This window comes from Leucopleurus acutus (assembly GCF_964270905.1).
Source record: "Leucopleurus acutus genome assembly, chromosome: 12".
Taxonomy (NCBI): Eukaryota; Metazoa; Chordata; class Mammalia; order Artiodactyla; family Delphinidae; genus Leucopleurus; species Leucopleurus acutus.
The window spans coordinates 58,271,538-58,284,886 of record NC_139154.1 but is presented as its reverse complement, the minus strand read 5'-3'; the positions used below and the strand labels follow the sequence as shown (position 1 = coordinate 58,284,886).

The 13,349-nt window shown below is 39.0% G+C and overlaps 1 protein-coding gene and 1 long non-coding RNA gene across 6 annotated transcripts in view; one reads left to right on the top strand and one right to left on the bottom strand.

The window, feature by feature from the left end:
* ARHGEF33 (Rho guanine nucleotide exchange factor 33) overlaps window positions 1-12,935 on the bottom strand; it is a gene marked incomplete at its 3' end in the record, with an annotated part of 48,073 nt that extends 35,138 nt beyond the window's left edge. For both annotated transcript variants that reach the window (XM_082851873.1, XM_082851874.1), the window contains exons 1-4: window positions 11,256-12,935; window positions 9,602-9,651; window positions 1,134-1,298; window positions 690-811 (exon numbers count right to left, since the gene is read on the bottom strand). In XM_082851873.1, coding sequence (XP_082707999.1) covers window positions 690-811; window positions 1,134-1,298; window positions 9,602-9,651; window positions 11,256-11,280 — 362 coding nt within the window. In that variant the 5' untranslated portion in view covers window positions 11,281-12,935. The remainder of the gene's footprint in view (window positions 1-689; window positions 812-1,133; window positions 1,299-9,601; window positions 9,652-11,255) is intronic.
* Window positions 1-13,349, top strand: part of LOC309969862 — a 50,115-nt gene that overhangs the window by 13,153 nt on the left and 23,613 nt on the right. The window contains exon 3 of one of the 4 annotated variants that reach the window (XR_014326649.1): window positions 4,240-4,427. This is a non-coding gene — a long non-coding RNA (uncharacterized lncRNA). Of the gene's footprint in view, window positions 1-2,104; window positions 4,428-13,349 lie in introns of those variants that run through there. The other 3 variants (XR_014326650.1, XR_014326651.1, XR_014326652.1) reach the window with 3 other exon arrangements.

Sequence of the window (13,349 nt, the reverse complement as noted above, 5' to 3'; positions counted from 1 at the left end):
AATATCTATATTCATATTTTTCTGTTACTGGCTTCCCTGTGGTCAAGACCTTCACAGAGTTTACAGCGGTGTCAGTTTGCTTGGGATGATTTACATTCTCTTCACAAACCAACACAAAGGTAGCAGGAAGGAGCAGGTCCTCAACTGAAAACAATGAACCATTCTCCAGGGTCACACACATATTATTTCTATTTTAAACCTGATAATATTAAAACATATAACAAAGAAGATTATGTCTGTTTATTGGTGAAGCTTTACTTGATTCAACCTGGTGGAGAGATTGTTTAACATAAATTTATTTTCAATGATCAAAGTCAAATAATAGTATTAGAGAAATTTCAGAAAACTAATAAAGAGAGAAAATCACTGGTGACCCCACTATCTTAACACAGTCGTAATTTAAATATATCTTTCTAGTTGTTATTTTACATGTTTTTACAGTTGAAATTAAATTCTACATGGCACTTTACATCCTTTTCATTTAACTTCCTATTGTATTAAGTGCGTTTTCTATTACCATTCATTTTTAGTATTAACCAACTTTTATGCTGCATAACCTCCATCACATGCTGGCCCATGGAGCCCAGTGGCCAGCTGTACACCAAGAGTGGGGAAGGTGTTCCTGGTGCCTTTGTACAAGCCGCTGCTTACGGGTTTGCCTTTGGTCAATTTTTTGGTCAGACACTCACTTGGCTTTAACTTTTCGAGATTCTCTTCGCTTCTCCTGTTGAAGCTGTTCAATTTTCTGTTGCATTTCTTCTTGTTTGGAAGTAATGGCCTGGATCATTGACATGGCATTGCTCAACTCTTCCTAAAAAATAAGAATTGATATGTATTTAACCTGGTATATGAAGTAAAAGTATATAACATGATATCTAGTACACAGTAAGCTTTTAATACATACTTGTTGAATCAGTGAATGAGAGATAACAATTTTACTTCTATTGTAGCTTCTAATTTTAACACAGAGATCCAAGAAAGTAAAAACATGATATAGATATTTTTCCATGAAAATCAGTGAATGGGTCAGAGGAATACTCTTGTATTTGGTTGCTAGGCAAAAAGGCAAGTTTTCTACTTCTGTTACTAAGACCAGGAATCTCTCTTCAGCAGGGAAATAGAGAGGGGCCCACCTTAAAATAGTTCAATGAATTCTTCATCTCAGTAACTTTTTCTTCCATGGAACATTTGCAGCTCTTAACCTTCTCTTCCAAAGCATATTCTCCATGTTGAATTCTTGACAGTTCTTGCATTGCTTCTGTGAAGCCAGTTTTGAGTTCAGAGGCTAGAGCCTGCAACTAAATAATACACAAAGAGTGAATTCAGTTTGCTATAAATTATTATAAATGGTATCACTGACACCTCGGACGTTTCTCTTGTTTGAGAAATCAGGCTCTTGAACATGTGCAGAACTCATTTACTAGAAGACTAAAGTTTGGACAACTTAAGGAAACCTTGGCCCCATTCATCTAGGAAAAAGAGGATCTTCTTTATATCACACATGCTGAAGTTTGATAGTGACAGGAAAGCAAGCAATTTTAATTAAGTTGGCAAGTGCTTCTGCAAGCTACTATTTATTCTCACACTTTTGATTAAAAAGAGATTTACTTGAAAAGCAACATATGCGTGTGAAAGACAGTGTCGATCTGTAACTCTTCAAATTCCACGAAAGAAGGGATGTTGAAGAAATTCAGATATTTTTTCCTTAAAAAATGAAACGATAAAAAGAGTAATAATTAAGCATATCTGAATATTTCTTTGAAAGGGAATAAGTTGTTGTTTTTTTTAAATATTCTTGGATGATATCATGGAAAAGGAGATAATGGTATTTCCAGTGGCAGGAAATAGCTACAACAGTAGAAGTTCAGCACATTGATAGTGATGTGAATCATCTTCAGCCATCAAGCCCAGTTGTGTAGGAATGCACACTGGATTTTTATTGTCAACTTCCAACCATGAAAAGGGTGTCAATTTTGGAGTCAGACAGGGTATAAATCCTAGCATTCTCCTACAAGTACTAAAACCCCAGCCAAGCTGGTTAACCTCTTTGTAGCAGTTTCCTCATTCATAAAATAGCTGTGATAACATTTCACTAGGCTGTCTTGAGAATTAAATGAGTAAATGTAGGTAAGGTACCTGCCACAGCATATGCTTGATACATAAAATGTGTTCAAGAAATTTTAATTCTTTTCCCCCTTTAAGTAGCAAATCAGAAAGTTAAGCACAAACAGAAATGTAGAGAAAATGGAGCACTTCTAAAGTTCAGTTTTATTTATTTTTATTTATTTTTTTTTTTTTTGCGGTACGCGGGCCTCTCACTGTTGTGGCCTCTCCCGTTGCAGAGCACAGGCTCCAGACGCGCAGGCTCAGCGGCCATGGCTCACGGGCCCAGCTGCTCCGCGGCATGTGGGATCTTCCCAGACCGGGGCGTGAACCCATGTGCCCTGCATCGGCAGGCAGACTCTCAACCGCTGCGCCACCAGGGAAGCCCCAGTTTTATTTATTGAATAAATGAAAAAAGCATTTTCAACAGACAGAAAGTTAAGATAATAATAACAATAAGATAATAATAACATTACTTTCATAATATTTATGATCTTACACTCTGCTAAGCAGAGGAATGCTTAGCTCCAGATTGCTTTTTACAACAGAACTTTTTAGAAGGTTTATTCTACAATTAAAAGTATCCACCAAGTATGCTTATTTTAAAGGGATGGAAATTAAAGTCCAGTACCTTAACAAAATTTCTTCAAATGTATATATCTAAACACTTTTAGAACCTGATTATCCAAATGGTTCCAACTTGCAGTGGCATCTCCAATTATAAGAAGACTTACTCTCCTACACCGTATTTTCAAAATATAGGGTTTTGTGGTTCACTGTGCTTCACAAAGTTTTCTTTCGAGGGCTAGGAGGAGGGGGAAATATGAGGAACCAAAGAGGTCATTCTGAGGGAAAAAGCACGCCCTGTCAAGTGTTTGGAGCTGAAAGATTGGGAAACAACGTGAGCAATCTGTTTTTCATTCCAGTCATTTTTAATTTTAATTAATCTCTGTGATGGATTTCGGCACATGTCCTAATTCAGTTGTCATGATGGATTAAATCACCAGATCAACTACATTTGATCTGGTAATTTTTATTATATAAATTCATCTTCTGTGAGCAAAATGAAATCGATGACCATATAAAATCAAAGCAAAACCTAGGCAAGTTTTAAAATTGAAGGAAGGAAGCCTGAGATTCACTCACATTTCCTGCTTGAAAAAAAAAAAGGGAACCACTTTCCAACAGAAATAGGTTTCATTTTCACTGCTCCCTTAGGTGGATGTGTGGAGTTTTCCCCAGGAGGCAAAAGGAAGCAGCAGAGCCCTGGGGAAAGGATTTTCCTCACCTGTAGAACCCCAGTTCTCAAAAAATTAAGAATTATCAATACATTTCACTAACAGCCAGGTTGTATAGGGACTTTGGGAATTCTGAAACCATTTAGAGCTATGAGCCCATTTCCTTTCCATGTATTACTTTGAGCTCCCTAGATACCTGCCACTGAAGTAACACTACTGCTTTATAAACAGCTTCACAACCACTGATCAGCCAGGGAGCGGATGCCATAGTCAATACAATCACACACCTGAGACAACAGGTCATTTTTAAGGTGCTTGGGGCTCTTAAAATCTTTAGCTGCTACAGACTGGTTTTCTGGTACCAACTAGCCATTCATTTGTGAATAAAAAAATACTCTGAAGACATGGACTTGTCTTTTTCTGCTCTCTCTGCAGCTTTCTTATTTGACAGCCCGCAGCCCACCCCCAGGATTAGAAATGGGTGTCTACCTTGTTCTCCAGCGAGTTGAACACGTTCCTCATCTCGTTGATTTTTTCATGAAGCTGCTCTAGAGAGGTTATGATCCCTCCATCCTGCCGCTGGAGGCGGGCTCCCACTGGAGGCAGGTGCAGGGAAGACTTGTACTTCGAAGCCTACGGTCCACAGAGGGCATCTTAGGCTCAAAGAAATAGGGGAGGGGATTCCGAATTCTTCCTATTTCATGCTCCTAATTTCTGTCTCTCAATTTCTTTTACTTTCTTGGCTTCTTAACTCTTCTCAAGATGAATTTTAGTCAATGTCTTCCCATTTTTTTTCCACCAAAGATCCCTCAAACTAAATTTTCATGAATTATGTAAGTTGTTCCAACTTGTTTTTTACACAGACTTCTCTCTCCTTCCTTTCTGTCCCATTATTAAGGTCAGAAGGCTGCTATGAAGCAAATTCAGGGACTGGGCCTGTGCCTTGAGAACTCTGCAAAGTCATAAATGTCAAGATTTGAGAAATCTCCACAAGATATGCCAAATTCTTGCAACACCTGTCTAAAGGCTCTACAGGAGCAAAAGCCCAGGTATTTTGAAGTAGCACATGATGGCAAGGATGGCAAGGTAACTGCTTTGGCTTCCCCCTAAATTGTGGCTGCTACAGAAGGAACAGGTTCTTTCTGCCAGCTGCCACTTCCTAATTGTAGGCCTCTGTTAATCCAATGCAACAAACTAATCCATTGCAATTAATTTAATGCAGTGATTTAAAACACAAAGTAGGTGAGTCATTTGATCAGTCAAGAGTAAATTTCCCAAACCTACTCGTCTACACTCCCTGCAGAGGTTGATCCTTAAAGTCATTCTCACAGGGCACTATTGAGGCTGCTGTGAAGCCCATTGGGCTGGAAATTTATCTTATCCATCCTTGGATGCACCACAGGTCTAGCAGAGTTAACCTCTCTGGAGTTAGAAGGACATTCCTCAATGCTGAAAAGAGACTGAGGCTCAAACAGGGCTTACAAATCCTAGAAAATGTTCAGTGGCAGTTTTGATGATGAAACCTATTACTGCAGGACTGGTTCCCATAGTTTTTCAGTTAGAGTTTCTTTGGGTACATAACTCATTTTCTTAAATTATTTTCATTACAGAGAAAAATAAAGAAGAAAAAAGAGAGTCACCCCAAATCTCATTAATATAACCATTAACATTTTGGCATATTTCCTTGTAATTTGTGCTGTGAATATAAATGCAGATATTTATATTGTTGAAATCACACTAAAGATATATTTTGATTCTGCCCTCCCCTTTTTTTTTCTTCTGGCTAACATTCTTATAAGCCCTTTCCCTTAGCCTTCAAATTTTTATCTAAGTAGGTATTTTTAATGGCTATATAATATTCCATCCTACAGATGTGCCAGAGTTTACCTACCCAGTCACCCTTGTTGGAAATTTTTGTTGTTTGTAATTTTTTTGTGTGTGTGTGATACGTGGGCCTCTCACTGTTGTGGCCTCTCCTCTCCCATTGCGGAGCACAGGCTCCAGTTGCGCAGGCTCAGCGGCCATGGCTCACAGGCCCAGCTGCTCCGCAGCATGTGGGATCTTCCCAGACCGGGGCACGAACCCACATCCCCTGCATCGGCAGGTGGACTCTCAACCACTGAGCCACCAGGGAAGCCCTGTTTGTAATTTTTCAATATAAAATAATGCATTGGAATAGAATGTTTTTTATTTTTTTTTAATTATTTATTTATTTATTATTTATTTATTTATTTATTTATTTATTTTGCGGTACATGGGCCTCTCACTGCTGTGGCCTCTCCTGTTGCGGAGCACAGGCTCCGGACACGCAGGCTCAGCAGCCATGGCTCACGGGCCCAGCCACTCCGCGGCATGTGGGATCTTCCCGGACTGGGGCACGAACCCATGTCCCTTGCATCGGCAGGCGGACTCTCAACCACTGAGCTACCAGGGAAGCCCCTAGAATGCTTTTTATTTAAAGATTTGTATGTATTTCAGGTTATTTCCTTAGGATGAATTCCTAAATATGAAATTACTGTGAGTCAAAGGATGTTAGGATGTATTGACCCAAAGGGCAATCTACCGTATTAGAAGGAGACAACGTATTTAATTAATTAATAATTATACAAAATGTATTTGACCAGAGGGTTTGAAAAGTTATAACAATATGGTTGTATGTTCTTAGAAACATGCTGTATGATGTGCGATGTCCTAAATTAGCGTATTCGGAGAAACATGTCTCAGACAAGATGTATGAAACATAGGTAGTATAATTGGTGGAAGCTGAAGAGTCTACACTGCTAAGGCCACAAGTGAGGCAAAAACACAGCTGGAGTTCAAATCATTAGTGTGAGGGTTGAGCTAGAAGTAAATTGCGCAGTTGCCACATCTGTTGCCTTAACTGGGGACACCCGACCCCCACTTCTTATGTTAATGGAATCATAATTTTAGAATACATATTCAAAATGAAGTAATCAAGGCTGAAGCAACACAGTGTGACTCTGGAGAAGATATTGGGGTGGACTTTGAGAGGGCCATGTGCAGTGGACCAAGGACAGGAAGGAAAGGGGACAGACTTGCATTCAAATATAAGGAAGTATACTAAGCTAAGGAGCAGTCAGCGTGTCCCCACTGATTCACCTGGTCCACAGTAATTCTACCTGGAATGAACTGGGAGATGGTAGTTCTCATTCTCCTGTTCCCTTCTGTGACCCGATTTAGGTCATGGTACCTTACTGTTACCAAGGAGGTCACGTCCATTGAACGAACAGGGAACCAATTTGGGGTACAAACATTTTAACACTTTTTCTGCATTTTAACTATTAATTTTCATAAAAGGTTCCACCAATTTACACACACACTCATCAGATATAAATACTATTATACTGTATTTTTTAATTTGCTAATTAGGTAGTCAAAAACTAATACTCCTTGTTTTAATCATTGTTTCTTTGAGCTTCAACCTTTTCTTCCATTTGTTAGCCATCTGTAATCTTACTTTGGGAAATTACGTTCTTTGCCCGTATTCTACCGGGGTTTCAGAAGTTTCCTTTTTATTAATTCTATGAACTATTTATACATCATTAAACCTCTGTAATATTTTGGTAGGAATTTTTCCAATTTTGTTATTTGTCTCTGAATTTGTTGAAAATATTTTTACATTGGGAACATTTTTAATTGTGATGTGATGAACGCTCTAACCTTTCCCTTGTGATTTCTTCCAGTGCTTTTTTACTTAAAAAGACATTTCACATCCAGAGACAAAATAAATATTCACTAATTCTAAAATTTTATGGTTTTTAAAAATATTTAATCCTTTCATCCACTTTTGAGTTTATTTTGATTAGAGTATGAATTGAGAATCACTTCTTTCTTTTGCAAAGAACCGGACAATTTTCCAAATACCATTTGGCACCAGCCTATATGACTGCATCAGACCTCTTGGCTCAGAGCGATACATACATCTCACGATATTCATTCATTCATTCAACTAATATTTATTGAATATGTGTTGTGTTCCAGGCACTATACTTATTCTGAGAGTTCCACAGAGAGCAAAATGTACTAATCCCTGCCCTTGGAGCTTACATTCTAGAGAAGGAGACAGACAGTTAAAAAATAAATAAGCAAGTTAATATTTACTATAATGTCAGGTAGGGATGGGGGAGTCTATTGAGAAAATAAAATAAGGAGATAGAAAATGGCTGAAATGTCATATGTTGCTTCAACTTTCGATGTCACAGGTTTTTTTGTTTTTTAATATTTATTTATTTTGGCTGCACCGGGTCTTAGTTGCGGCATGCTGACTTCTTCATTGCAGCATGCATGTGGGATCTAGTTCCCTGATCAGGGATCGAACCCAGGCCTCCCACATTGGGAGCACAGTCTTACCCACTGGACCACCAGGAATTCCCGACACTTCAACTTTCATATTTTGCTCTCCCTCTTTAGTATAGATTGTATCTATTATAGTTAATTTCTCCCTGCATCCCTCCTTCCTCTTCCTCTTCTTCTTTCTTTACTTCTCCTCCTTCATCTTCTTTTGGTTAAATGTTGCTTGGAGTAAACAGACTGGGGCTTAGGAGACATTCTTTTAAAACAAGGATGGGGTTGTAATCACAGCATCACAGAGGTCATATAGGCCAACTTCACTTCTACTGCTTCACTTGTTCCTCTGTGAACAGATGTACTTGGATTTGTGATGCAATAAGAGAATGAGGCCACCCCCACTGCAGCTATATTTAGCCAACATTCAGGGAGTGACCTACATTAAATCTATAATAGACTTTAAATCATACCTGAGTTTAAAGAGGTAGTCACACTCATTCAAATGCCATACAAAGGTCAGATGTTAACAGAGGGGAGGTGGGCGGGGAAGGCTTTTGGAGGTCTTGGACAAGTAAAGCATCAAATCAGCACTGAGTGAAGACTCACTCTGGTTTCCAGACCTTTGTTCAGGCTAGTCCCTCTGCCTGAAATACCCTCCCACATATCCACTTACCAATGATCAACTCGTCCTTAAATGCCTGCTCCAAATCCTTCAGTCAATATTAATTCATCCCTTGTCCAAATTCCATAGAATTTTATCAATACCTCTGTTGTAATTCTTCCAACAGCCTACCTTGTATGAGCTATTTATTGTATGGACACTTAAAAATCAATGAGAATGTCTGTTTCATCTGTTTCATCTCCCGTTAGGCCAAGCAGAAGACTTTGCACGTAGTAACTGCTCAATAAATATGCATTAAGTTGAAATGAGGCTGTTTCCTTCACCCCTTCTCATTGCTGGTCTGGTTCTAGGAGCAACATGATTAAAATGTTTTCATAATCTTGTGCTGGCTTGCCCTAGTTGGGTCCACAGCAATGATCTCTTGCATGATATTTTTGGGAACTAGTTGTTATTTTCACTTTACTGTTACTTAAACTCAACAAATCTAAATTACATTTCCCCCAAACTACCTGCTCCTCTGGATTCCTATATCTCTATTTGGGAGACCACTCTTTTTCCTAGTTACCAGGGCTTAAAACCTTAGAGCCAACTTTGATATCACCTTTTCTCCCAACCCCCATCAAACCCTGCCAATTCTTTCTTCCTTCTCATGTATTCCAGATAACAATGTCTTAAGTCTAGAGAGGAGCATGGGTTTCCCTAACCCAAGCTCCTTTTACATTACAAATTATGTCAGAATAATCGCTATGATTTTTAAGGACAGAAATTTACTTTAAATCACATGCGGAAGATAGAAGCCAAAGAAATGCTATGTAGAGAGCCAAAGCAGCCCAATGTGACTCTTGTTGCAAACATATTACATAAAATTTTGCGGAACATTTATCTCCCTTGTAAATCAAATTATTCCCATTGTTTAAAAAGAGATTAAATTTTTTTCTATTATCGTATTTGAACACTTGCAATATTAACCCCCTTTTCTTTTCAGTTCTCCCTGCTAAAATAAGAAACTAAGAAAAGTAGATCTCTCACTCCTGACTGAAATGTTATCGCACAGTGTAATGCCAGGTTGATGGAGGCAACAGGAAGAAAAGCAGCATTGATGTGGGAGTGGTGGTGCTGTAATTTATAAACTGGATAAGTTGTCCTTCAGTCATCAGTTTTCTCAAAAGTACAAAGTGAATGGTTCCTTTGTCCCTGCCTATCCCACAACCTTAAGTGAACAAATACAATGATATATGTAGAAGCTTTTATGAGTGCCAAAAAAATTTGTACATAAAGGACAGTCATCACTGTGACACATAGGAGAGCTCAAAACAATCTGTGTCTTTACCTGGTAAATCTGTGTGGAAGGATTATTCATCGGCTTATGTTCATTCTCTCCTGTAGGGAGAAAGAGCTTTGTTTAATCAACACAATTCATTCTGTCCCTATTCTCTTCAGACACATGCAGGGAATAAGGGGACTTATAGGATCCTAAATCTGTGCCTGCACGACAGGAAGCCAATGATTCAACCAGAACAGAAGATAAATTGGTGTAGGTAATTTTATATTACATCCTAATGACCAAACCATATCTACCTGATGTAACTCTTATAGTAGAAAACCATGCTTTATCGTGGTGGGGAAGTTTCTCAATCAAACTGAATGACGGGTAATCATTAAATAGTCAGAAGGGAATGCCCATGAAGGGTCTCTCTCTGATTTTGGGGGCTGACTGAGGTTTACTTGAGGGGATAGTTCCACAGTCAGGAAGGCATCTATTCAGTTGTCACTTTATTGTTCTCAGGAGGCCTCTATAAAATATCCCTTACTCCTCCTGCCTCTGATCCTCGCTAAACCTCTGAACTTTGCCCTTCTGTCACTGCCCAGATCAGCTAAGGGAACCTTGCCATCCTCCTGGACAAGAGGGTTGATAGAAGGGAATTGTCAATGCAAAGGGTCTGGGAATGATGCAGGCAGAAAGAAAACAATACTGTCAACACCAGAGACTGTGAAACACAGGTCAAACACAAAGGAAGTAGTAGGTTATAAATACCATTTATACCTAGGGAGGAAAAAAGGTTGGCCTAGAATGTACCTTTTAGAATCACATTGGTTGGCTCTGAAGATGAGGCAATCCATGTAAAACATGCAGCCCACATGAAGCCCTTTACTCATCCACTTAGCTACATCTCCTTTGTATGAATTGTATGAATTGAATCACATTGTATGAATCAAGCAGTTTATAGATGAAACCCCTGGTTGCAAATATTTGGTTGTATGAATGTGTATATTGTTCTCCTAAGACATGCAGGTATAGTGAACCCTTCCTTAGAGGAACCAGCCTCGGTATGTTAAGTTCATAATACGTAACCTCAGCCCAGAATTTATACACACTGAGGGCTGTCCCTATAAAATCCAGATGGTTAGAGATTACCAAAATTCCCCACACAAGCTTGAGTAAAGATTACTTAGCCCATTTTATGCTATGTCCCAACAGCCTGGTATAATGTCAAGAACCAGAACTTGGGAACAGAGACCAGGCTCCCGAATCAAACGTTGATAGGTCGTGGTTTGTAGCCTGACTTCTCTATGACTGTTTCTTCACCTGTCTATTGGAGATGATAATAGAACCTACTTTTATATGGTTGATTCTATATGGTAAAGATTAAAAGAGAAAGCCCTATGTTTCTAGGCCAGCCTAGGAGGTGTTGGATGTCTGTTAGTTGAATATGTATCTTGGCCTTATTCAGCAGGTCGTTCTGAGGCAGTCCCAAAGTTATTGCTAAGAAAAGTAACATAACTACTCAAATTGTATGTATACATGTTGCGTTTCCTGTTTCCCCAGCACCAAGTCTATGCTCTTCGTGGTCATTCTACTATGATAAGGCAATGAGAATAGTCAGGTTAACATATTATCATGTTTTGAGACAAGGGCAAGACAAGCCCACAACCTACATTTCTTAAATCCTGAACCTTAAAGCAAGACATAGGAGAAATCTAACCTTGCTTTGTTTTGGTTTTTTCCATGGTGCCTGTTGCTTCTCTCCTCCAGCTTACTCTTCAACATTGCATCTTCATTGTCCCTGTATCAGGCCATCCCTTCTTCCCCGGACCTGTCAGTTGAAATCAAGAGTAAGGGAACAAGTGAAGTGACTGGATTTACTTTATGTGTTAACGTTAAAAAACTGAAATGAACACAGCTATTAGAAGCAACAGGCATTGTGTGCAATTTCAGAAGAGTGAAAATATTGTTGAGTAAATATTTAGCTTAAAACTCAAAGGTAGGGCTTCCCTGGTGGTGCAGTGGTTAAGAATCCACCTGCCAATGCAGGGGACATGGGTTCGAGCCCTGGTCTGGGAAGATCCCACATACTGCAGAGCAACTAAGCCTATGTGCCACAACTACTAAACCTGTGCTCTAGAGCCCACGAGCCACAACACCCATGTGCCACAACTACTAGAGCCTATGCTCCGCAACAAGAGAAGCCCCCACAATGAGAAGCCTGAGCGTAGCAACGAAGACCCAACGCAGCCAAAAATAAACAAACAAAGCAAATAAATAAATGAATTTATATTTAAAAAACTCAAAGGTAAATATCTTGTCGACAAGTATGAAATTCATTACTTAAAATTATGGTAGTTTTTAAGATACTATTTTGGGGATCCAATAAATTAATTTAAACCCATTGATTTTATTAGCAGGGTATAGTTTAAGGAAATTAACTTCAGCAGGCATAAAGGCTAATATATCTGTTTCTGTTTAATTAAATAGTAAGTTCCTCGATGGCCTTATCTCCACTTTCTGCATCTGGTAGACTTTTTTACACCAGGAGATGCTTGTCAAATGTAGCCTGGCCGCTGTGACCATTAGACATGAAACTGCCAGTTCAGAATGAAATCTAACAAGCAAAAATAGTGTTGTGGACATTGGCCCTCTTTTTATCCATCTAGAATTTCCAATGATTGGGGAATTCCCCAACCTTATGAGGCTTGATCAGAGGCCTCCCATTATATAGAGGCTGAAAGTGCCAGGTTCTCCTAGCCTCCCTTGCAGCTAAGGTATGACGGGCACATGGTACCACTTTGATACACCCACCCCAACTGGCAGTTGCAGAAGAATTTCCTAAGGCAGATATACTTGATATACTTTCTACTTTCTTAGAAATAGAAAGAATTCTTAAGACAGCAGCAGCAGCAGCAGCAGCAGCAGCAGCAGCAAGGAGGGTGGTGGTGACCATGATCTGGTACAGACAGTTTAGGTAACTCAAGCTGCTGCTGTTCTTGGTCCTTTCCTCACCAGAACAGCTGTACTACATGATTTGGGGCACTGCTGTTGGCCACATATCCCAAACTTGGTTCCCCAGTCTCCTAGCAATTCTATGAGCTGTCCATATCCTTTCAACAAATTCCTTTGCTGCATAAATTAGCCAGAGCTATTTTTTACTGCTTTGCAACTAAGAAACCTAATTGAAACAATAAAAATATATTAACGCTATCCAAGACTGAGAAGACACAAGCTAAGACTTTGCTCATTGCTCTAGAAAAGACAAATCTAATCCACAGTGATAAAATGCAGATCAGTAGTTGCCTAGGGCAAGAGGTGGGAGTTTAACTGGGAAAAGGCACAGTGAACTTTTTAGAGTGATAAAAATATTCTGTTGCTTAATTGTGGTAGTGGTTATACAGATGCATAAATTTGTCAAAACTCATCAAAATGTATGTTTTGACTGGGTGCATTTTATCCTGTATAATTTATACCTCAAAGTAGAATTGGTGTTTCATTCATATATTGAGGTCTGTGAAGCAAAATGATAAATTGACAGTCTGGAAGGTTCACATGGATGAAAACCTGGTCAATAGCTACACAGTTATAAATGAGGGATCTAAAGGAAGGCCCAAAGTGAAGGCCATATGCCATTTGGAATCTTGTACATTTTTCATGTGAGCATGGAAGTTATGTCAAGGTAAGGCATCTTCCCTAGCTATCTGAATCTCTTTCATAGCTTATATAAGCATTACTAAGATGAAATGTTTCTGCTCCTTAGCAATTGATTTGATATTTAATGAATTCCATGATGAATATAATTAAATCACAG